The 23,696-nt window shown below is 39.9% G+C and overlaps 1 protein-coding gene across 3 annotated transcripts in view; it reads left to right on the plus strand.

The window, feature by feature from the left end:
- TMCC3 (transmembrane and coiled-coil domain family 3) overlaps positions 1-23,696 on the plus strand; it is a 77,896-nt gene that overhangs the window by 28,139 nt on the left and 26,061 nt on the right. The window contains exon 1 of one of the 3 annotated variants that reach the window (XM_069853477.1): positions 2,009-2,123. The exons of the other annotated variants lie outside the window; for them this stretch is intronic. Within the exon in view, the coding sequence (XP_069709578.1) occupies positions 2,046-2,123 (78 nt within the window). The 5' untranslated portion in view covers positions 2,009-2,045. Of the gene's footprint in view, positions 1-2,008; positions 2,124-23,696 lie in introns of those variants that run through there. 3 annotated transcript variants of the gene reach the window in all.

The raw sequence follows: 23,696 nt of genomic DNA on the forward strand, positions 1-23,696 counted from the left end.
TTTCAGCAGGAGGATTTGGACTGTCACCTCTGGGAGATCATCCTTGCCAAAACTCCCACTGCTCTCTCAGAAGTGCTGGCCTTCAAACTTTTTTTTAAAAAAACAGCAATTAATGGCTTAGACCCTGGCTACATCTTGCCACCCCCACACCTTAGGCATTCTCCCTTTTTCATAGAATCATTTGGTTGGAAAAGACCTTTGAGATCATTGAGTCTAACCGTACCTCTCCACTACTATACCATGCCCCTGAGCTACTCATCTTTCTGTCTTTTAAATACCTCCAGGGATGGGGACTCAACCACTTCCCTGGTTAGCCCGTTCCAGTGCCTGATAACGCTTTCAGTGAAGACATTTTTCCTAATATCTAGTCTAAACCTCCTCTGGTCCAACTTGAAGCCATTTCCTCTCATCCTATTGCTTGTTACTTGAGAAAAGAGACCAAGACCCACCTCTCTATAACCTCATTTCAGGTAGCTGTAGACTGTGGTAGTCTCCCTGCTTTTCTCTAGCCTAAACAACCCAAAATCCCTGAACTGCTCCTTCATCATAAGACTTGTTCTCCAGCCCCTTCACCAGCTTTGTTGCCCTTCTCAGAACACTCTCCAGTGCCTCAACATCCTTCTTGTAGTGAGGGGCCCAGAAGTGAACACAGTATTCGAGGTGCAGTCTCACCAGTGCCGAGTACAGAGGAAGAATGACTTCTTTGGTCCTGCTGGCCACACTGTTTCTGACACAGGCCAGATGCTATTGGCTTTCTTGGCCACCTGGGCACACTGCTGGCTCAGCCTGAGCTGGCTGTCAAGCAGCACCCCAGGTCCTTCTCTGGCAGGCAGCTTTCCGGCCACTCTTCCCAAGCCTGTAGCTTTGCTTTTGGGTGGAACTGTGGAGCTGATGGAGTGTAAGGAGGCTCTGCTAAGGTATCTGAATGGGCTGGACTGCTGAGCTGAGACCAATGGCTTGAGGTTTAATAAGGCCAAATGCTGGGTCCTGCACTTGGGGCACAACAACCCTGTGCAGTGCTACAGACTAGGAGAAGTCTGTCTAGAAAGCTGCCTGGAGGAGAGGGACCTGGGGGTGTTGGTTGACAGTGACTGAACATGAGCCAGCAGTGTGCCCAGGTGGCCAAGAAGGCCAATGGCATCTTGGCTTGGATCAGAAACGGCGTGACCAGCAGGTCCGGGGAGGTTATTCTCCCTCTGTACTCGGCACTGGTGAGACCGCTCCTCGAATCCTGTGTTCAGTTCTGGGCCCCTCACCACAAGAAGGATGTTGAGGCTCTGGAGCGAGTCCAGAGAAGAGCAACAAAGCTGGTGAAAGGGCTGGAGAACAAGTTTTATGAGGAGCAGCTGAGAGAGCTGGGGTTGTTTAGCCTGGAGAAGAGGAGGCTGAGGGTTGACCTTATTGCTCTCTACAACTACCTGAAAGGAGGTTGTAGAGAGGAGGGTGCTGGCCTCTTCTTCCAAGTGACGGGGGACAGGACAAGAGGGAATGGCCTCAAGCTCCACCCGGGGAGGTTCAGGCTGGACATTAGGAAAAAATTTTTCACAGAAAGGGTCATTGGGCACTGGCAGAGGCTGCCCAGGGAGGTGGTTGAGTCACCTTCCATGGAGGTGTTTAAAAGACAGGTGGATGAGGTGCTGAGGGGCATGGTTTAGTGTTTGATAGGAATGGTTGGACTCAATGATCCAGTGGGTCTCTTCCAACCTGGTGATTCTGTGCGGTTACAGAATTCCAAAGCGCAGGACTTTACACTTGGCCTCCTTAAACCTCATCCCGTTGGTCCCAACCCATCGATCCAGCTTGCCTAGATCCCTCCGCAGAGCCTCCCTGTCCTCAAGCTTGGTGTCACCCGTAAACTTAAGTGATGGACCGGGGCGCTGAGGGGTTAATCCGGTTGAGGAGCAAGCGGAGCGGCTGCTGTCGTCGTGCGGGAGGGTTCGGGCACGCCCGAAGGGGCGTGCCCGAACCCTCCCGCACGACGACAGCAGCCAGGAACCCCCTCAGCATCGCAGGCTGGGTTTTTTGGGGAAGAGAAGGCAGCAGCGATGCCGGGCAGCGACACGGCTCTGGCCGTGGATAGAACCTACTCGGATCCGGAGCGGCACCGGCGCCGCAAGACGCGGGTAAGGGCAGGGGAGCATCCTCGGAGGGGAGGAGCGTGGAGGGGCTGCCGGGCTCCGAGAGCGACCTGCGGCTCGGCTGTCGGTCTAGAGGGAAGTTTTCACCTGTGCTTCTTTCGTATTCCTGCCCTAAATACTCTTTGGTCTAAGAAAAATGGAGTGAAGGTGGTTGTTGACATAATAGAAACTGATGTTCGAGGCGTATCCACAATAGAAACTCTCTGGCGGCAAGAGGGATAGAGAACTTACTCACCACAGACAGCAGTGCTGGTCATTTAATGAAGTTACTCGGTGTCTGCTGAATACCTGGTTTTGGTATTGTTTCTTAAACTCTCTGTCTAATAAACTGTGGGTAAGTGATTGTATGTGGCAGCTGGGAATGATTAGGGCTCCCTTCTGAAGTTACTTACGAGAGGGATTTTGTAGGGATGGAGATCATAGAATCATAGAATAACCAGGTTGGAAGAGACCCAGCGGATCATCGAGTCCAACCATTCCTATCAAACACTAAACCATCATAGATCATCATAAACCATCATAGATCGAGAGAAAAGGTCTGCCTGTATGTATAAAGTAAGAATATATTGTATATCCATGATGCTTAACTTTATGGGACAGTTTTTCTTAAGGTAAAGCAAGAATATTCTGTATATTCATAATTAATAACTTTAAAGGATAGTTTTTCTTGTGGTCACATAAGAATATTCTGTATATCCATGATGAATAACTTCATAGGATAGTTTTTTTTATGGTAAAGTAAGAACACACTATACATCTATGATGCTTAACTTTATGGACTAGTTTTTCTTACGGTGAAGTAAGAACATACTCTGTATCCATGATGTATAGCTTTATGGACTAGTTTCTCTTATGGTCTGTTGTCAAGTTCATCTTTCTTACTGTTTTGATGTTTGTTCGTACAATAGATGGTAACCATTTACAGGCAGTGCTTGTGACCCTTTCACATATTTAGTAGCTTTTGTGGTGAGTGCCATGCTGATGAGGGTTGTTGGCGCTCTAGTTTATGCTCAGATTTCAAATTCTTACCTAAATCCTCATACAAGTGCAAAACAAATGGTTCTTTCTTCCCATACGCTTCAAAAAAGACATGAAGAAAAAGAAGGTTGCTCTAGCTGACTTGGGATATCAGCAGAAATTCTGCTTTCTGTGCTAAGATGAGATCTTTCATGTGTCAATAAATAAGCTTTAGAGTTTGAAGTGTAGAGACTAGCTTTTTGTGAAGGAAGACTGGTTTGGGGGGATTTGGTGGGAGCATTCTTGGTTTTTTTGTTTTGTTTTGCCTTGGTTTTTTTTTCCTGTACTGTACGTTAGCCATTCTTTCCATCCCTTCAGCTCATTAATTGCCAGTGCTGGAAAGGAGATGGTGTGCTTCAGATTGTTGCTGCATAAGGAAATGTTTTAAAAATAGGTAATGCTATGCACTGTATCTTTACTACTAGAGTCTACAGTGCTCTTCATACCATCAGCCAGGTGCATAAACTAGTCATAACCCAATTAAAATTTTTTTTATTTCCTTTGTTTTTCTCTTTGCAAGTTGAACTAAGTAGTTTTTCTTCATTGTTCTTGCTGTAAGAATAATAATGCACTACCTAGCTTCCTGTGGCCAGGGGAGAAAGTTGCATACCTTCAAGATTATTTTTGGCATGTTTAAGAGGTAAACCTGAAGGCTCTGCTCTATGCTTTTAAGCAGAATAGCTAGACTATAAAGTATCACAGCTAGCATTGAGTATTACATATTGTAGTTGTGTATTGAAAAATAAAAAAGCCTTAACCTTAAGACAATTCTATGAAAACATTGGGCTTCTATCTGATTTTTGGCTTTCTTTTTGTTAGATTTAGTCTCTCCTCCCCTTCCTGCAAGCATGAGAACTGGAAATGTAACAGTAACAAGTTTGTAGAGTCGTGTGTAATTGCATTGCTCCAGGGTTTGGGCTTTACAAGTTGTGTCAGATATCGCAGAACTTGTACTACAATTTCTAGGGTTGATAGCAGCAGGTTGTATGTTCCAGGTGATGGCAAGAGTTCCACATGTACTTATTCTGGACAAACAGGAATTTTTCCTGGGTAAATTGCCTGGATAACATCAACAATCCTCTTACCACTTTAACCAGCAGAGTGGGAATGGTCAGGAACTGGAGCAGCAGAAACTGATGGTATTATGTAAGAAAGAAGCAAGAAATTTGTTTTTCTTTTAGAGAATGAATAGAAAGCATCAGAGCAGCTGGAGTTAAAGCTGCCACTCCCAGACATTCCTGGAGAAAAGCAACGCAGGGCATGAATGCAGCAAAACAGAGCTGATGAGAGGACACTCAGAGAACCTGAACAAAATAAGGTTTGCTTGTGTAAAGAAAGTCTTGGAGTCTGTTTTGTTAGCAGGATAGGGATAGCGTATAGTAAATAGAGCAAGATACACTTAAAAAAGCCAAAAGGAAAGAGAAGTGTCAAACGAATTGCCAGATCTCTGTAGTCTGTATAATGTAGGCTACTGAGCCCATTTTTTTGGGCTGGCAGGTTTTGAAGGACTTCTCCAGCCTTACAGGTTACTGCATGCATCTTTCAAGTTAATCTAAGGATTTTTCTTAGGCGAAAACTAAGCCTGCTCTATGGACAGGCAAGAAGACAGTTCCAGAATTGCAGCTGTAAATACTGTAGGGAGTCATGACCAAATTCAGTTTGCAGAAGTGCTCAAACAGTTTAGGGTAAATATAGCCTTCTGAGTTTGTGAACAGCAGAATCGGAGGGGAAGAGGATTTAAAAATTCCTGCTGCCTCTTGAAAGCTCCTTCAGTGTAAGGCAACAGGTCTGTTCTGTTTCTTCTTTGAGGCCTTGTGAAGTATAAGATACCCTGGGCTTTGCTAACAACTCTCCTGTGGACCATATGCCACATTTTGTGTAAACTTCTAAGTATCTGAAAGAGAGAAAACACTTTAATGAAGAACAGCTGAATCATTCTTAACATGGGGGAGTCATTTTTGCCTAAGGAGGACAAGCATGTTGAGGGAGGGGCTGGATTCCTGTTCTCTTCCTTGGACAAGTCACAAGAGAGCCAAGCGATTCTCTGCTTGGCAGCACAGAGTGGGGCATACTACTTCTATTGCTTGTAGTGTAAATGTATTGGTGCCTTACAGTTTCGGTATTATTTGGTAGGTATAGATTTATGGTTGTGTGGTTACCTTTGTGCTGGTAAATCATCCCTCCCCCGCTTTAAGAGCAGTACCCTTCCAGAAGACTTTTCCTACCTCTGCTTGGCAATGATATCTAGTCTCTGTGATCAGGATTACTGCAGCTCGCTCAAATGGCACAGGTAGAATTGCAAGGCAGCTGTTCAAAATGTTTCAGTTCACCTTTGCTAATGCCAGGTGCTGCAGCTTACTGTGCTTCACATCCAGTACCAGTTGACTCCTGCAACAGTTCAAAAACTAATCCAAATCTTTCTAAATTAGGACCTAAGCCATGAATGAGGTAGAACAAGTTTTGGGAACAAGAGCTGTGCTTTTAGCAGTCATACACCAAGTTCTGTTTTGGCTGGAATGTATCTTGCAGAACAGCCAAATAGCATCATGGTGCTTTCTTAAGGGACTTGTTTTTGCAGTGAGTACTGTGGAAGACTAGAGGTGTTCAGATTCTGGCTGCATCTTGAGCAGTAAGTCCATGCCGAGATCTGTGCAATTGTAATAGTGACATTCCTGATGCTCAAAGTGGCTCTTGGCAGTGCTAACTTATGCATCATTGTATTGACTTTTGCTTCTAGAGCATTGTGTCAGGACTGCCTTTCAAGGCTCTTTTAAAACTGTGATCTCTGGATGCTCACCAGGTTGTCCTCTTTAGACTTCAGAAAACTGTGTACGATTTATTTTTGTCTTTTTACTGCAGATCAGAACATTGCTCTTTACTCTTGATCTCTTAGAACAATCCTCCGTGTTTTAACAGGTTTATCAATTTATGCATGTTGCTTTGTAGGAGAAAATTCCTTTTCTAGTACAACTAAAACATTTGAGTTCCTTCACTGCATCCCATCAGAAGTCTAAGCAGTAATAGGTCCTGCTTTTAACAAATACCAGATGCTTAAGACAGATGCAGGAAGTCCTAATGATGTAATTTCATGTACATTGGAATCTATTCAGAACTTTCTCTTATTAGCGGTAGACTTATGTTTGAAATTGTAAGAATTCTTCCTTTATTTAAAAAGCAACAAAAAAACCCTTATCTAGAACAGATGTGGCTTATTTATTAACAAATAGATAATCATAATTTCAATCTGCTTATGCTTTCAGCCTTAGTAAGACTAGAAATAGATTCTTACACGATCACACACAGAGAAAATGCTTACATTAAAAAAGAATATAGAAATCCCCTTGCTTTCTAGCACTGAAAAAACATTCTGTGGAATATCTGTTATTTTCCATGTCTCTTATGATCCCTCCCATTCATCTTGTCTATAAGCAAGGCAGTCTTTTTAATAATCTCTCCTCATATTGATGTCTTTCTAAGCCTCTAATCACTTTCATCATCTGTCCTTGAATTCACTTTATTTCTTAAAATCTTTAGTCTGTTTAGAGGAAATAACATAAAGGGACATAGAAGGGTCAGAAATGTAAAAGAAAAAAGGGGGCGGGGGAGCCCAAACAAAACCAAAACAGATGAAAAAACATCCCACTTGCAGTTTTAGGAGAAAGGGGGATTTAATCTCCTGGTGTTCCTTTAAATGCAAAGATTGCTGTAGAAAAAATGCGTGTTCTGGGCTTTTGTGACTTGTAACTAAACCTCCAGATATTTTGTGCTTGAAGAACTTACGCACACTTTTCCCACAATTTGCTCGTGTTTTGACATGAGATGAAGATAATTTGATGAGAGAGAATATTAAGACCTCTTAGCACTGGTTTTAAATCCACAGTGTATCTAGAAATGTGTGAAACCTGTCAAAGAATAGGCTGTACCATACAGGAGAATTGGGAAGAAGACAGGCAAGCCGCAACCGTCATGTGAACCAAAAAATAGACAGATTAGCTGGTTAGAACTGAAGAGAACCCTGGTTTGTTCATGTAAGTCAGTAATCATGTTTTGATTATTTTGTCATTGTAGAACTGTTTGTAAAACTGTAACAACTTCTTTTTTGATAGTGCCAGAAAGGAATGTTAGGAAGTTTAGAAAGTTTTTTTGTTATGCTTCGAGTGTTTTGATTAAATGCATCTAAAAGCTAAAGGTTGATGTTAGGTGCAATTTTTTGTTGTCAAATGAAATAAGAAGAAATTGCTGCAGTACAGCTTGATATGGTATTGCCGTGCTCCCCTGATCCTGCAAGGTGAACCTCTTTGATAGAGTAATAAGCCATAAAGGTTGTATTTTCACCCAATCCATCTTCTCCCTTCAAACCCAAGAAGAAAGTTTTAAACAGTAAGTAGAAGTGGAGATGCATGCATTTTTTTCAAGGTTAAAGCTGACTTGTAGTTTTGGAAGTTTTACGCTTAGATCTTTCATAGTTTTTGCTCTCCACGTGGAAAATTAATGTCTCTGAAGATTGTACACTATCTGTTTTCCTTTACTGTGCTTTCAATTTGTTCTTGTTGCAGTGGATAGTATTGCTTGTGGGACCTGGAACATCTATTATCACGTTTTAAATGTTAGGTGTATTAAAAATAACTGGCACTGGGGGAACATTTCCAACCTTCTGGTTTGCTTTGTTTTTGAAGGACACATAATTGTCCTTCTGACAGGTTGCAAGTGGTGATGGAAGGGGATGCCAGCAGCTCTGTCATCTCCATAGGTGAGATTTTAACTAGGCACTACCTGGCGCAGCATCTGCCTTTAAGATTTTGGCTGGATTTGATGTTTAATGTTGCCCAAGCTAAAAAGATTGCCACTGCCCATTGTCTGCTTTGGGTTGTTTTGGCACAATTAGCAAGTGTGGAGCTTTCATCTTCACCCCCAGAGTGACTGGTTTGGAAAAGAGCTATGTAGGAAATGAGTTTCTGTGTAGTGTTGGGAATGGTGAAATGTAATTCTCGCCTTCCACTTATGTGTCCAGATAGAGAAACTTTGCTAAAGAACATTTGCACTATTGCTAATAAGGGTGGCAAATACCTTTTACTATTGAAAGTTTTGTGCTCTTCCCTTAGTCTGAAAGAAGAGCAGAGGATTAATATGCAGAGCCAAAAATAATCCTGCTGTTCTAAAGCCTTGACATATGTGATCTGCTATGCAACTGGGATGCCTTGTAGTTGTGCAGCTAACCTTTTTCATGCACTCAGCATGTGCAGAGTCCTTTAAGGCAGCTTTTTATATCATTGTATGTAAGCTAAGCTTTAATTTAGGGACAAGGATGAGAGTGCAGGGATGTCTCTGCTGGCTTAGGTATAAAAAATATCTACGAATTGTGAGCAGTGATAGTGTTATTGTAGAAAGCTGAAATAAGACTTATTGTTTTCCAAAAAAAATCCAGAAACTTGTAATATTATTAACAACTGGTACACTTCATTATTGTTCTGTTTAGGTGTTGCCACTGGATAAAATTCTAGAGGGCAGAAGTTATGGAAACCCCTGATGGTAATATGTTCTTAGTTACCTCTATATGGGACACTGAGATGATGGTGTACTTCAATGGACCTTTGATATGCCAAATATTTGGTATAAGTTCTAAATACTTCTCAGTTAAGCTTTACTATGACAGGCACCTTTTCCTTACTTTACCTAAGTTTAGTTACAGTTACAGTCCCTTGTAAATGTTTGTTTCAGTAGCTCTGGATGAAGAAGTTAACCAGGGGTGCAAAGAATTAATATTGTGCTTTTGAATTAAAATAAAACTGTGATCCAAGTAATGCTGAATCCATTGGAAAATTTTGATTGTCTTCAGTGGGGCCAATACGAGATGCATTAGAACAGCCTTATGGAAAATTCTATATGTATTAAATGTTCTTTACAGGACAGTAGATACTACTTCCAAATTGTATTACAATCTCATCCAGCTTGAACCAGGATGCTGTAGGTGGGTTTTCATCTTTGTTTTTGTTTTGTAAATAAATGCTATTGTAGTGGGTGGGTTTGCCTAAAAATGTAAGGAAACCTGTTTAGCTTCCGGGCAAAAGTTGTGATGGAAAGAGAAACCAATATTTATCTAAGGACTGTAACAATTAAACACTCTGCTTATCTGTTATGTGATTTTTGTTAAAGTTAATAGGACTATGGCTTTCAAAAAGACACTTGCATTTACAAGATATTACACCGTTGGCTTCTCAATTATTAAATAAGATTTTTTTTCCTATTGACTTGCTAATCCTGTGTTTAAAGCGAGGCTTTTCATTTGAAGATGAAGCATTATGGTGGAGGTTGGTGTTTTTAAGATAGGGAAGACTACAGTGCCCTGGAGTTGGTTCATATGTACTGAAGGTGTTGATTTATAAGGTGAGGCAAGTGTTGCACAGAGCTGATGGAAGTGTAAGTCCTTCATTCTTAAGAATAACCTGATATTGCTTAGAAGATGAGATGAGTCAGTGCTTTGGGGTCTGTACATTACTAGTTTTTAAATCTAAGTGAATTTCTAAGTGGGCTTTCAGTGCTACACTGCAAGTATTACTGTGACGGGAAGAAAAACCTTGTTAGGGTGAATAGATGTAGCAAGTTTCTCTGTTTTTACAGCATTCAGTCCTTTTATTCCAAGTTATTCCAGTGTGTATAGAACAGAAATCACAATTAAGCCAGTGCTCATGGTTCAAATGGAAAACAACATAAATATGCAGAATTTGTGCTGCTGCATACCAGCATGTCTGTGCAGGTGAGTGACGCCCAAAGATCAAACTGACAGACCAATTAGAACTGACTCTTTATCATTTTTCTAATTCAAGGCAGCAGAGCTTAGTAGCATACTGTACTGCAAGTGTGCCAGGGACTTATCCACTGTGCAAGTGTGTTGGATTTGGTAGACTTTTGTACAGGGGGCTGGGAAAGCTTGGGGATGAAAGAGAGTGAAAGCATTTATTAGCAGGACCTGAGAAGGATTTAAGAAAGGAGAAAAATGAAGAGGATAAGAAGATCTTTAAAAACCAGCGAGCATTTTTCCTCTGTTTGCCAGTAGGTATATGAAGAAATTTGAGACTGTCTTTGTTGGCCCTTGGCTGTTTTTTTCCCATAAACTGTTTGGATGTGATTGCAAGTAATTTGTCTTGGGAAGCACCAAGAAGCATTACAGTCTGTTAGAGCTAGATGCTTACTGCTACTGGTAAAAGAGGTGTGCCATTGTTGGTCCTTCTGTTGTGTCTTTCCAGTTAAGTCCTATCATATTCGCTCTCTAGTACACAGAGAGATCCTATGAGCAAATCTTGTGTTTCTAAAGTTTATGAAACTGGCTTCTTATGGATTTCTACTGGAGGGGCATCTTTGTGTCTTGCAATATAAATTTAATGTGGAAAAAAAGATAGACCTTTCTTTTCTATGTGTTTCTTTTTCCCTCCAAGGAACTCTCTCTTCTTACCAGGGAAAGTCCTGTATTGCAGGTAGATTTGGGAGGATGAATAAGACATGAACTCACAAAGCTCAAACTGATGAAGTAGAATCTCTAGTGACATTCATAAAACTCGATGTCAAGCTTTTGTTTGTAATTTGTTGATGCCAGAAGCAATTATATTCTTTTAGGTTTGGGAAGCTAGGCTTTGAATGCAGTAGCTTACAATTGTTCTCTTATAAAATGTTTTGACTTCTGTTGCCACTTATCATGCGTATTTTAGGTGGGATTTCTCATTTACTAATGAATATGTACATTGCACGGTAGCAGACATGCAAACTGCTCTTTAATTTTGAAGAAGTACTCTTGTAATGAAGATACACCCACTTGTCATGTTTTGAAACAAATAGCCAAGCCCTTGTTTCAGTTATTCTTGTTCAGACTTGAGAGAGTCAGCTAGAATAATCTTCATGTGCTCTGTGCCATTATGTGGTGTGGCAGGTAATGTCAGAGAAGGTTGAAGTTCAGTGATTTGCTTGAGAAGAATCTGTGTTTTGAAATGAAGTCTGAATGAATGTTAGCCTGAGGCTTTGGTGACATAGTTGAGGCTCCTGTGGCAGCTCTCAGCCCTTGTGTAATGACGGGAATCATTTAACCTCTCTGAAGACAATGTGGTTTCTCCCAATGTGCACAGGAGATGGGGTGAATACTGTGAAGGATACTTATTGCAGAATCATTAGCCATCTGAGAGAACAGTTAAATAAAACCATCAAAACCAACAAACTAAAACCCTAAACACCTCCAAAAATATTCACTGGATGCACATTTCTGCTTTCTACATCGGGCAGATTTTAAGACTCTCTGGCATAGATGCTTCTTCCCTCCAAATTGCAGAAGTCTTGTATAACTTTGAAACTGGGCATTTGCTCTGAAGGTAGTCGTGTAGGGCACTGTCTGTGTCTGAGAGGGGTGTAGCTCTTGCATGTGATCTGTCTGATCTCTGTTGATTTGGTAGAAGCTTAGAAGCTTAAATCACATAAAGGTGGGCATCTGAATCTGAGTGAGACTAAACCCATTCTAAATAGCTGTGTGGCAGTGGATATTGCAGGCATTTGCATAAAAGATGCCAGTTTCACTATTTTTTGTACATTACAGAACTAGATGTATTTACTGAGTATCTAGGCATCTGTGCCAAACCAACTTTGTTCTTGAGTAGGACTTAAAAGTTCTTTTTATTAGGTGGAAAAGCAAAAGGCTTTTCTGGCTCTCCTTCTCGCACAGTGCATTTTTAATATTACTGAGTCTTCACTTTACTTATGCATAACTGCACTGTTTTGGGAAAACTTTTTTTTTTTAAAAAAAAATCTCTCTTTTGCCAGCTTTGCCCTTATTGATAGAAACCATTGGCCTTTGGCTACACAGAGATTTGGCAGTACAGGATGTTACCTTTCCTTTCCCCTCTTCTCTCTGCTTTGGCTCTATTGTAATTATTATAGAGTACTCCTGCTGTACTAATGTACAAAAATGCATTATTTTACTTATATCGTTAAGCCAGAATTAAATTGTGGAAAGGTTGCTTTTTTTTTTTTTTTAATATATATAAAGCAAGAAATGCGAAAAAATACCAATATGTGATTTGGAAAGAAGGAGAGTAAGCTTAAGTCTACCTTACTGTTGCAGATTGCTTCTGAAACATTGCTTCTATAAACCTGTAGGACTCTTATTACTTCTGGTAGCAGTATGTGCTTCTAATATTGTTGAGTTTGGCAGTATTTTGCACTTTAGGTGTACACTGAATGGGAATTAGACCAGTACTAACATCCATGTGTTGTCTTGTGGGAGGCCTGAGGCTGCAAGAAGAAACCTCTGTCAGGGTTTTCTTATCAGCTGTGTCCTGTCTTTAGGCAGATTAACAGCAACACTGGCTAATTTGAGTGGTGCAGGGTTAGGCCTTCTGCAGATGCTATTTGTAATTGTTTCATTAACAAAACCAGACGTTTATGAACTTTTAGCATGTCCGTAAGTAGTCAAAAGAGACAAGCTTTTCGTGATGGGAAGTGGGAGCACAGAGCTACAATGCAAAGTGTTTGTGTTGTCCTGTTTTTGAGGTATTTCTGATGCACGAGAGAAAAAAATCAGTAAGGTAAGCATCAGAAAGCTCAGAAATACAGAATGTGATTTTTAAAAAGCCTAAGGCAGAAATTTTTGTAGGAATTTTTAGAACGCGGAATTGGAAAGTGTGATTGAACTTGTTTGTGTATACATGGTACTACTTAAAATAAGCTGTTTTTCTCAGTACATTTTTGTGTTGGTTTAAGGAGTTCACCTTAGCCTTGCCTACCTTACAGCAAAAGAGGTACTGATAAGACATATCATAGAGTTTGTTATTCCTCATGTGTCTGTCAGACCTTAACCTTTTTCGCAGGTTCTGCCACTTAAAATGAACCCTCCCTAAGGAGGAAAAATCTAGTTTTCTAAGACTGGGATGTAAACTTGTGTAGTGTTTGAGCATATGCGGTGAGTCTTTATTGGCAATAAGTGCTGTGTGGCAAGTTTTCAATATCACTCTTACATGTTGTTTATATGAGACTGTTTTATGCCCAGACACTGGCAAGTATTAGTGCTGTTGTGTTCATTTTGTACAGTAAATGTGGCTTAAAAAGGAGCCCGTATGGCACAGTGGCAGGGGTAGAAAGATGAAGAAGGCTGAAATTTCAAGTGGAAAGACTGTCTTGGAGTACTGCTGTTGTATTAAAGCACGTATAGAATTTGTACTCAGTGGCTCCCACAGAAGTCCAAACATAACTTAACTTGCATTGATCCTGGCCTTCTAAAGACGCATGATACTGTGTCCCAATTCCTTTGAAACTTTTAGTCTTTATAATGCTCTCCTAATTTCCTCTATTCTAAGCCTCAGAATAAGAATTCTTTAATTCCCCTTGTGCATGCTTCTTCAGCACAATCTGTCTGTGAATTCCTGAAACTGTAATGTCTTCTTTTTGGAATGTGTCCTGTATTCTTCAGTACGTAATTGCTTTTGCTGTTCCTGAATGGACATTTTTAAGAGAACGGGGAAAAGGAGGGAGCAGGGGGAAAGGAGAAATTTCTTTATCTTCAGTGCTGTGTCTTGAATCAGTGTCTGTGATTTAAGGAAGTCTGGGCCTGACACTCATCACTCCTCAAGTGTAACTGTAGTTAATACGTGTGCCTGTGACCTCTAATAATATAGGGAGCTGCAGCATTGGTCCCTGTAGCTGCAGGCATATTGTTTATCTTGCTACTGTCCCTTGCTTTCTTTCTTTCTCTAGCTAAGAGGAAACAAAAATTGTTCAGCCTTATTCCATTATTACAGATGCCGATTGAATTAACTTGCACTGAAGCTGTTAGTATTGAAACTGAAATCTCAAGTGAAGACTTGGGTTAGAATTTGCATTCTTAAAAGTGAAGAAAGTAACTTTGTGTGTAAACTGGAACTCTCATACTGTTTTAGGCTTATGGGGGTTTTTTAATGTTTGTGTTTAATTGTAGCCCTTTATTTTTCTAAAATCAATTTGTACACCGCCTAGTAAGATAGCTTTAAAATAAAACATAGAGTTAAATTCATTTGTTAATATCCCTTGCACATTGCAGTAGAGTCTTAATTTCTATTTTTAAGAAGAAATTTTTTTCTCTGGTTACATCGGGTGTAGCTTGCTAATTTTAGGTGTGTGAACTCCTCCGGGTTTAGTGAGAGAATGTTTTCATAGCTGCATGTGAATGCTTGTTTAGAATTTATTACTCTATGGTTCTATGGTGGGCCAGTAATGTTGCTTATGATGTTATTTTGGTGGCTAACAGGCTGATGGACTGATAAATACATACTTTTATTAAAGCAGGGTTACGGAATTGGAAATAGAAAAAAAATTCTCATTCCAAGATGATGTTGAACAGTGTCATGACTTAATATAGTGAATTATCAAATCTGCGTGTGTTTTATTATGAATTATGTCAAGTCACCCCACTGTTCCCACCAAAGTAATGGACTGTCACTACTTGTAAAGCTCTTTTCTGACAAAGCGTGTTCTTCATGCAACGTGTCACTCTCAAGATAACTTTTTTCCCTAAATGGACTTAAATCTCCATGCTCTTGGTGTGCTTGTGTTGCTTTTGCAGGTGCCAAATAGAGTTTCTTAATTGCTAGACGTTAATTTAATATGTCCAGTTTGCACAAAATATGCAGTTTCAGTAGTAACAATTTTAAACTTTTGAGGTCATCTTTGTTTTGTGGGAGAGGAGAAAAGAGGACATAGATGTAATTCTATTGCCACAAAATATGCCATTGTATATTTTATTTTATAGATATGTACACACACATATATACACATATAAAATTTAAAATATTTATAACCTTTCTGTATTTTATGTATGTAATCTTTATTACCTTTTAGAAAAGTTAGCATAAACAGAACTGAAGGATGAATACTGGATTTATCTTAAGAAAAAAAAAATCTGGCTGATCTTTTCATCCAGTGTTGTGTTTGTCAAAAAAAATTAGTGTAAAATTACATCCTGCGAAATACAGGGAATTACTTTTCATTTTTCTCTGGGGCTATAATTCATATCTGTTCCTACAATTTTCCATCTCTGGGAAAACTTGTATAGAATTTGTAATTTATCAACTTCATTACAAAAGGGCAAAGTTGAGAGAATAGGGGTAAGGGCTGTGAAGATTAGGAAGTTGCCATTGATTGTTCATCTGGAAGCTACCACAAAAAAATATAGTTTTATTGCTGTTGGCTCTGGATATATCCTCTTTGGGGAATTAGTGGCCAGTGTGAATTACAATAGCAGCAGGCATTATTTATTTTTACAGTATTTTAGTGGCTGTATGTCTCCTACTCCTGCATATGACACCATGATTTTAGCCAGAAGTCTCATAAATTGAATTGCCTGTGGTGTTTGTGCTGAGATTTGGTAGCAAAGATTCTATGCTGCTGTATCAGTATTGATTTTTCATAACATTAAAGAAAACGCAGAAACCCTTTAAACAGCCCTAAAAGATTCCTCACATTACAACTCTAAAACCTGTCCAGAGCTTTAATGAAACTGATGCATCATTTTTCAGATTCTTTGGGCATTTTTTTTCTCAGGTTGAAGCATGCAGATTTCCCATTGCCTCCTGGACTAACCCCTCTCTTCTTTTCCTTCCGCATCCATTTAATTTTGGACTAATAGATTCTTGGCTCTTTTCATCTCTTTAGGTTTCATCTGTTTTGGATACCTTTAAATTATTTGTATCTGTTTCCAAAGTATTTACTTTTTTAATCCCTTAGAACTAGAAACAGTATGGTCTGAATAAATAAAAACCATGGATTTTATTTTCAGCCTTTGTGCTGGAGAGAGGACTGCAAGGAATCAGCAGGACCAGCCTCCAGGAGAACAGGTGTAGGAGCACTTTGTAAAAAAGAAAGGAATGCTCCTAGTAAATACAGACCTTAGTACAACCTCAGTGATGTGGAAGGCTTTAAAGCAAAGAGATCTCTGAGCAAATTTTCAAGGAGAGAATAATGATAGGCTTAAAGACTTGGAGGTAAATAGAAAATGAAATTAATTCAGCTTTTGGTTTAACCAGTGGTGGATCCTGCCATTTTATATAGTCTGGGTTTGGTTTTTTTAGCAACACCATGTCTGCTGAATGCCTTGTGCTTGGAATAGGAGTGTGATCCCAAGTGCAAGTACTTACTATGATACCACTGATAAACAATATGTGAAGCTGGAGGTTTCACAGGGAATTGGGAAGCAGGAGATACATGGGGTTAGAGGTTGTTATCTTGAAAAGCATCTGGTATAATTTTTCTTTAAGCAAATATAATTTTGTGCTATTACATTAATATTCATTTAATGTATGTCATCCTGCACCTACGTGCCAATAACAAGGACAAACAATTGAAATCAAGTTGAGTGTGAAAGAAAAGGATCTAACTGCAAGTAAAAATAGTAAATCAAGATAAAATTTATATTCTTGAGAATAATCTTGTTCTGAACTTGCATACCAAACACACATAGCAGGAAAAATACGTTACTTATTTGGAAAGGAACCATGATAAGTTTATGAATATAACTTCAATGTTAGGAGCCAGGAATTTCCTTTGAGTCCTTTGTTTCTGTCCTGGAAATTATTTTACATGTTTCCTGAGGCTGTTGCATCATTAAGATCGGTTGAAGTGAATACATTCTGCCTGATATATTTTACAGGAGACTGAAGGCTTCAGAGGTTATGAGCCCAGACATCTTGTGGAAACAATTTTCTTCTATCCTTACCAGCTATATCTCCATTCTTGTCTGGGTTGGAAGTTGGAGACAATCTGCCCATTATCCACTGGCTGGCATGCTGATCCATCAGTAGGCAGATAGTTTAAGATTATCTACAGAATATGCTTTCTTGCCCACCTTTCGGGCCAGAAAGGTTAAGCAAGGGACACTAACAAAAGTAGAGCCGTTATAAAGGACAGTTATGGACACTGGAGGAAGCATTTTAGGGACACAAGATAATCTGAGGGTTTGGAGGTGTGGAAAGTGAGAGGATCCAGTGTTGTGTCCAGTTCTGGAATTCTCAACATAAGGAGGATATGGAGCTGTTGGAACGAGTCCAGAGGAGCCTACAAAGATGATCAGAAGGCTGGAGCACCTCCCATACGAGGATAGGCTGGGACAGTTGGGGTTGTTCAGCCTGGAGAAGAGGCGGCTTCAAGGAGATCTTATAGCAACCTTCCAGTATCTGAAGGAGGCTTACAGGAAAGCTGGGGAGGGACTTTTGACAAGGGCATGTAATGACAGGATGAGGGGAGAGGGGGGTGGTTGGAGAGGGCAGATTTAGACTAGACATAAGGAGGAAATTCTGATGATGAAGATGGTGAGGCACTGGCACAGGTTGCCGAGGGAAGCTGTGGATGCCCCCTACCCTGGAATTGTTCAAGGCTGGGTTGGATGGGGTCTTGAGCAGCCTGGTCTAGTGGGAGGTGCCCATGATAGGAGGGTTGGGACTGGATGATCTTTAAGGTCCCTTCCAACCCATTCCATTCTGTGATCTGAGAAGGTGTTACGGGCATTGCTGTAGGAAACAAGTCTAAGTTCTATATGATACCACATTGCATTGTTTTTCCTGAACTTCTGCTGGATTGTTCAGGATAATAGAGCAGACTGTCCCTGACGCTTCTCTATCAATTCAATCGAATGTGTCCAAGGGAACACATCAATTGTTCCACGCTGCTGTTCAGGCTTAGCTACAGATCAAATCTGTAAGAGGTAGTGGATAGTTTTGCATTATGGAATATTTTCAGAAATTTTGGTTGTGGTAGAGAACTGTGAGGTCCCCAATCTCACATGCGTTTCTCCACACAGGAATGTATACAGGCTGGTATTTCAGTTCAAATGCAATTATTATGTTAAACTGTTTAGTGAACAATCCAATCAATTAAACAAAATTAAGGGTAACCTATCACTAAATGATATTAAACTGAAATATATATTCGCTCTGTAGCCATGTGTCCTAGCTACTGGTCCTGATACCTTCCAGGTGTACTGGAGAAAAGTGTTATGACAGGAATTGTGCTGCTGAAATTTGTAGCCTGGGTAATTGAAATCAACCACAAATTATTGCTTAAAAATTAGTAATGCTACATTAACACATAGATGTTCTTGCCCATCGTAGTCACCAGTTCAGGCATTAAGTCACAGCGTAACAGTAGATTAATGTTCCAGGGGCATCCGATCTGTTACTAAAAAATGGACTGGCTAGACTTTGTGTGCATATGTGGTCTTTAGCAGTGATTTAGAGATGCTTCTCAGAAAATTCATACATCTTGTCATAGTAATTGTTGATCTGTCAGTTGTCTGTTGCAAGGCAATTGGGTTGCTAGTGTCTTTAAAGCAGCTACTGGTATTCGCTTTTGAACTGTAGACAGCTTGCTTAATATGCAGGCTGTGCTGAGGGATGAGGTTTCCTCTTTAGCTTCTTTAGTAACCTTAGAAGCAGATACCTGTTTGCTGGCTGTGAGCACAGTCTGCATAGTCTGATGCTGCTGTCTTTGGGCTGACCATCAGTCTGTATGTAACCAGCCCTGCAAAAGAGTACTCTGTCTGTCTGTGTCTCTCTCTCCATGGAGACTAATTTTTAATCATCTGTGGTCTCCTCTCTATTGCATTGTTAACGATAATGACACCCTTCAGAAGGAAAATGGAATTAATGTGGGATCAAGTTATCCACCTGGTGGATAACTGGTGCTTATTCAGCCACTAATCAGATGTAATGTGTGCCTTCTAACAGTGTCTGTCTCTGTACTGTGGAGCTTTGCCACACAGGGCAGCTTTATAAGATAATTGGAATGAAGTTTTCATATCAGCAGGGTAGTGATAAAGTGACAAAAGTGTGTTAATAAGGAAAGTTTTATTAATGAACTGCCCGAAATGCTTGAGTGAAGGTGCTCTACCATCTTCAGTGTGTCATGTTGGAGTTTAAAAAGAGGAAACGAGCCTTGACAGATAGTGCTCTTTAGGAGCATTGGGGAGGCAAGTTTGGTTTGGACCCAACGTCCCAGCCAGCTCTCGTACTCTTAGCACCAAATAGGTGGCCAGAGAGAGCACTGTGAAGGAAGGTAGATGACTTCAAAATGAGATGATGTGCCTTTGGGAAGGGAAAACGGTTCAAGCAAAGAAGCATATTTTGACAGCAGACCACTTTGATGTGGTGCTTGGTATTACTCAAAGTGCTCCCTGCCATCACTGATGTGCACAGTTATTCTTGTATCCACTGCATTTTGATGTGCCTGTTTCCTATCACACTATTGTTCTCTTCATTGAGAACAAGTACCACAGGGAGTGTTTGCATTGGTGCATACAGAATGTTATTGACATTTTAGAAGAGGGCTATTTCCCTTTTATTTTAATTTTTTCTACCATTTCCATGATTGCATTTGTTATTGAAAACTAAAATATTAATTTTTAGCTTTAAACAACTGTTGATCTTGGGTTTTTTTCATCCGTGTTCCATGAGTTAATTTAAGATTCACGGGAAATTATTTAACTAAATTTAGGTATATGCTTCATGTGGCAGGGGATAAATGGAAAATTCTTGTCTATGTACATTTTGAACTCTCTCTCCAAGAACACAGCATGCTCATTGCTGTTTAGTGGTTTGGGTTTTTTTTTTCCTTTCACTAGGCACAGCTGATTCTGTTTGACAGTGTTGGAGGTGCACAGTATAGTTGATGTTTCTGATAATTTTTCTGATAATCTGGATTCATCCATGCTTGCAATTGCAAAAAGCCATTGATATTAGTCAAACATTTGAAATGCCTTTCTGCACTGCTTAGCTGCCACACGTTGTGGAAGACTGGGCCTTACTGAAGTAGCTCTGATTACTGCTTCTGAAACTCTGAATCTAGGTATCTTGACAGAGCTCTAGGGGTTTTCAGTAAACTTAATTCCTTTGCATGACATTAATATTTCACTTTTGAGAGCACTGAAGCAAGAAAATCATGACCTTGTTGCTTTTTTTGGAACAGATGGTTGTGTAGTACCTCACCAAGTGTTAAGTGTTTAACACCTTGCCTAAACTTTGCACACTTTCATTAAAAAAATTAAATCTGACTTTTAATAAGTGCTGGGCTTTGCTGCATACAAGGCTGGATATTGCAGGTAACTTTTTAGCTCTGGTTCAATATTTGCTTTCCAAGTGATAGACATCCATGTTGAGTCATAACCTGAAGAACTGAAAATTCAATTGATACAGAATTTTCTTTTCCAGATTTTTCCTATAAACTTTTTTAATAGCTGATGTAAAGAGCAGGATTGTCCAAGAAATCGTTCCAAGGGATGTAAGTTGTTTTGTGCACATCCTTGCTGTCCTCTGACAAGTTGATGTAAATCTGTCATGAATATACTTAATAGAAAAACCCTAAAATCAGTAGTTTTAAAATAACATGAAGCACTCAAGCCTAACAGTTAAAGTTGTTGTAATCAACATCTGGGGGTTCTTAAATGGGGAAGTATGCACAGAAAATGGTCAACAGTGACAAGCTTTCATGGCTTGATTTCAAACTAGAGTACAATCATCTCTCTTCTGTGGTGATTTATTTAGGTATATAAGGCAATTCCAGACTACCATGATTTTAGAGTTAACTAAATGGCATTACTTCCGTTATACATTTACTGAAGAGGTAAGAACAGTGTATGGAAATCAGGCTGTATTCCATACCATTTTTAACTTATTCCTGCCAATACTAAGTAGTGGTGCACGTGGTTTTTGGTAAGCTCCATTCAGGTCATGACTGGTGGTGAACATTACAGTACAGTTGCTCTTTCACTGAGAGAGATGTGGGGCTCAGCCCCTGCTGTTAAATAATGCACTGAAAGAAATGGTCCAAAACACAGGTTTACAACATAAGGATAAAAATTAGACTCAACATGTTTCATGAAATACTGCAGCATGAGTCAGCTGCTGAAGTAAGGAAAGGAGTCTGTTGGACACCTTGAGTGTTCCCTACCGTCTTGTTGGATAAACTGTTTGGGAACCTTTGTGTCTGAGGTGTGGAATCTGATCAAAGCCTATGTGCATCCTGAGGCAGGTTGGCCACAGCACTGTAGGGGCTCATGGCAACAAGTTCCCTGTTGAAGAATAACAAGAGCAAGCCCGAGAACACAAGGCAAACACTAGCATGCCCTCTTGCAGTGGTAGTGCATTTCTTTAAAACATATCTGTGATGTGAGGAGAGTTTTCCCCTTGCTGGAGCATGTTCTCACAGCCCTATGATCTTTTATAATATCTCCATAAATTTCAGGATCTGGTGGCCAGAGCTCTTCAAGACAGACAGGACAATGCCATTGTCTCAACTCATGAACTCGTGATTAACTGGTAAACTGTGTTTTGAAGCAAAGTCGTCGTATGTGGCATCCTCCCTTCCTCCAGGAAGGAGCAAAACTGGTTTTGCAGTGTCCTCCTTGAGCTTAATATTTAGAAAAATTCCAGGCCTTCCCGCTTCACCCAGAATAGCAAGTGGTTCAGCTTCCACATGCCAAAGTGGCTGCTGTCACCATTCATGGACTCCAGCCATGCCATGGATGAGATAAAGTGAAGACCTAAGAGCCTAGGTTATGATTTGCAGGTAGCAGAATCACTCTGCAAGGTGGCAGATGCCTGTGATACTAGGCTGAGGATGAAATTTCACCTGGGTTTGGTGCAGGAGCTGTGGCATCTAAATGTAAGTGCAGATCAAGTGTCTGTGGTTGTCGGAGACACATGTTGTTTAATTTAGGCTTAAGAGGAGTCCTTGAATGTTTCAACAACAAAAGTAGTTGTGACACTTACCTTCTGTGTGCAGGAGATCACAAAATCTTCATTTTGGAAACAAATGCTGAGCAGCCTCAGGAAGCTACATTGACCAAAAAGAGAAATAAATTGATCATGTTTTAATACTTGGAACTCATGATTGGGTTGGAAGAACAATGTGGTGATTAGTTTTTGTTCTTTTCATCTCTGGCTCCTATTGCCCACCAGTGTGTCTGTGTGCTTCAGGAGTACGGGGGAAAGGCAAATTACTATTGTTGAGTATAGTAATGGCATGACTATCTCCATACAAGCGTTCAGAGACAGTTTGTCACTGGGGCTTCTCTTGCAGCTAGTGGGGCTGGTTTAAGATTTGCCTTTTTGCAGGTCAGAAATACAGCTCAAATAGTTCTGGCAGGGATGTAGACATGCATGTAGATCTACCAGCTCTAACTTTTAAATTCTACTATTGAAAATGAGAATTTTTAGAAGGATCATAAACACATAGTACCCCAACTGTGAAACTTTTAGTCTAAAAATATTTTGACTTTGCTAGACTTGCTCGTGGTAAGGGATATTGGCAGGCTGCCAAGGCTGTAAGTAGTGATTTTATGTACATTCACATGTATCTGTCTCATACACAACCATTCTGCTAGTGCATCTACTGAATCCGTTAGATTTTATTTTAGTTGCACTGTGGGATTTTGTCTGACAGCAAGTTAACTACTTGTAGCTGGGTCTCTGCATTCTAGGCTGTAACAAATTTCTGTGGTTGGGTTAAAACTTGCATAGTGCCTACAGGGTTGTTGCAGTGTGTAATGAAAAGATACATCTTCTGGAACAATGCTCTTTACAGGAGTTATTTCCAGGAAGTTTCCATTCCTTTCTTTACATATAATAGTAAAACTGTAAGAAAACTTGTGATCAGTTCTGACACAAGTTTCAACCCTAACACATTAGGTAATCAAATATCTCAGTATTGTGGTATCTAAAACATAGTAAGAACTTCTTATTTGTTACCACATGTAAACCAGAAGCCATCTAGAGAACCTGAAGAGCAGTGTTAAAATGATATAAAATTCTCATTATGCCATGTCTTAAGTTATTTACACTCTGCTAGCCTCCAACCCCAGCTCTGCTCACTAAACAAGGATGCACGTACAGTGTTGTGCATGAATCTTTAAAAATTTGTATTGTGAAGTCAATATAAGAAAGTAAACATCGCCTTTGTCACAGTAAGAGGAGTGAAACAGCTTTTCAATAAAATGATAAATAAATGACAAATAGTTGGTTTTGCTAGTCTATTTTAAGCTACTTTAAATGTGCTTAAGAGTTGTTACATGGATATACTACACTATAATGGTCCCAGTATCTGTAGCTAAGCAAATCTGAAAATATTTGAACACGTAGCTGCTCTTCTTTTGGTGAATCATTGGCTTTCAGCCAGAAGACAGCCCTAATATGCCTTTTCAGTGATATTTACTGTACTTTTTGCTTTCAGGCTATATGGCTATTGTCTAAATATTGTTAAATTACACAGAGGAACACAACACCTGGTGTATATATTTCTGTACTGATCTTTAATTTTATAATACTCTTGTTAAAGCAGTAAATGAGCAAGAAAGATAATAAAAAGCAAATAAAAAGCCCGCAGACCAAGTGGATGAATAATTAACTATATCAGTTTATTCCATAAAGTTGAAATGATGCAGCGATGCCTGATTAGTACCAGAATAATATGTAGAGACAGATTTTTTTAAGTCTGAATTTGGAAAGCAAATCTGTACCTGGAGGGGCTACAAGAAAGCTGGGGAGGGAC

Source organism: Phaenicophaeus curvirostris, chromosome 1 (assembly GCF_032191515.1).
Source record: "Phaenicophaeus curvirostris isolate KB17595 chromosome 1, BPBGC_Pcur_1.0, whole genome shotgun sequence".
NCBI classification, from domain to species: Eukaryota; Metazoa; Chordata; class Aves; order Cuculiformes; family Cuculidae; genus Phaenicophaeus; species Phaenicophaeus curvirostris.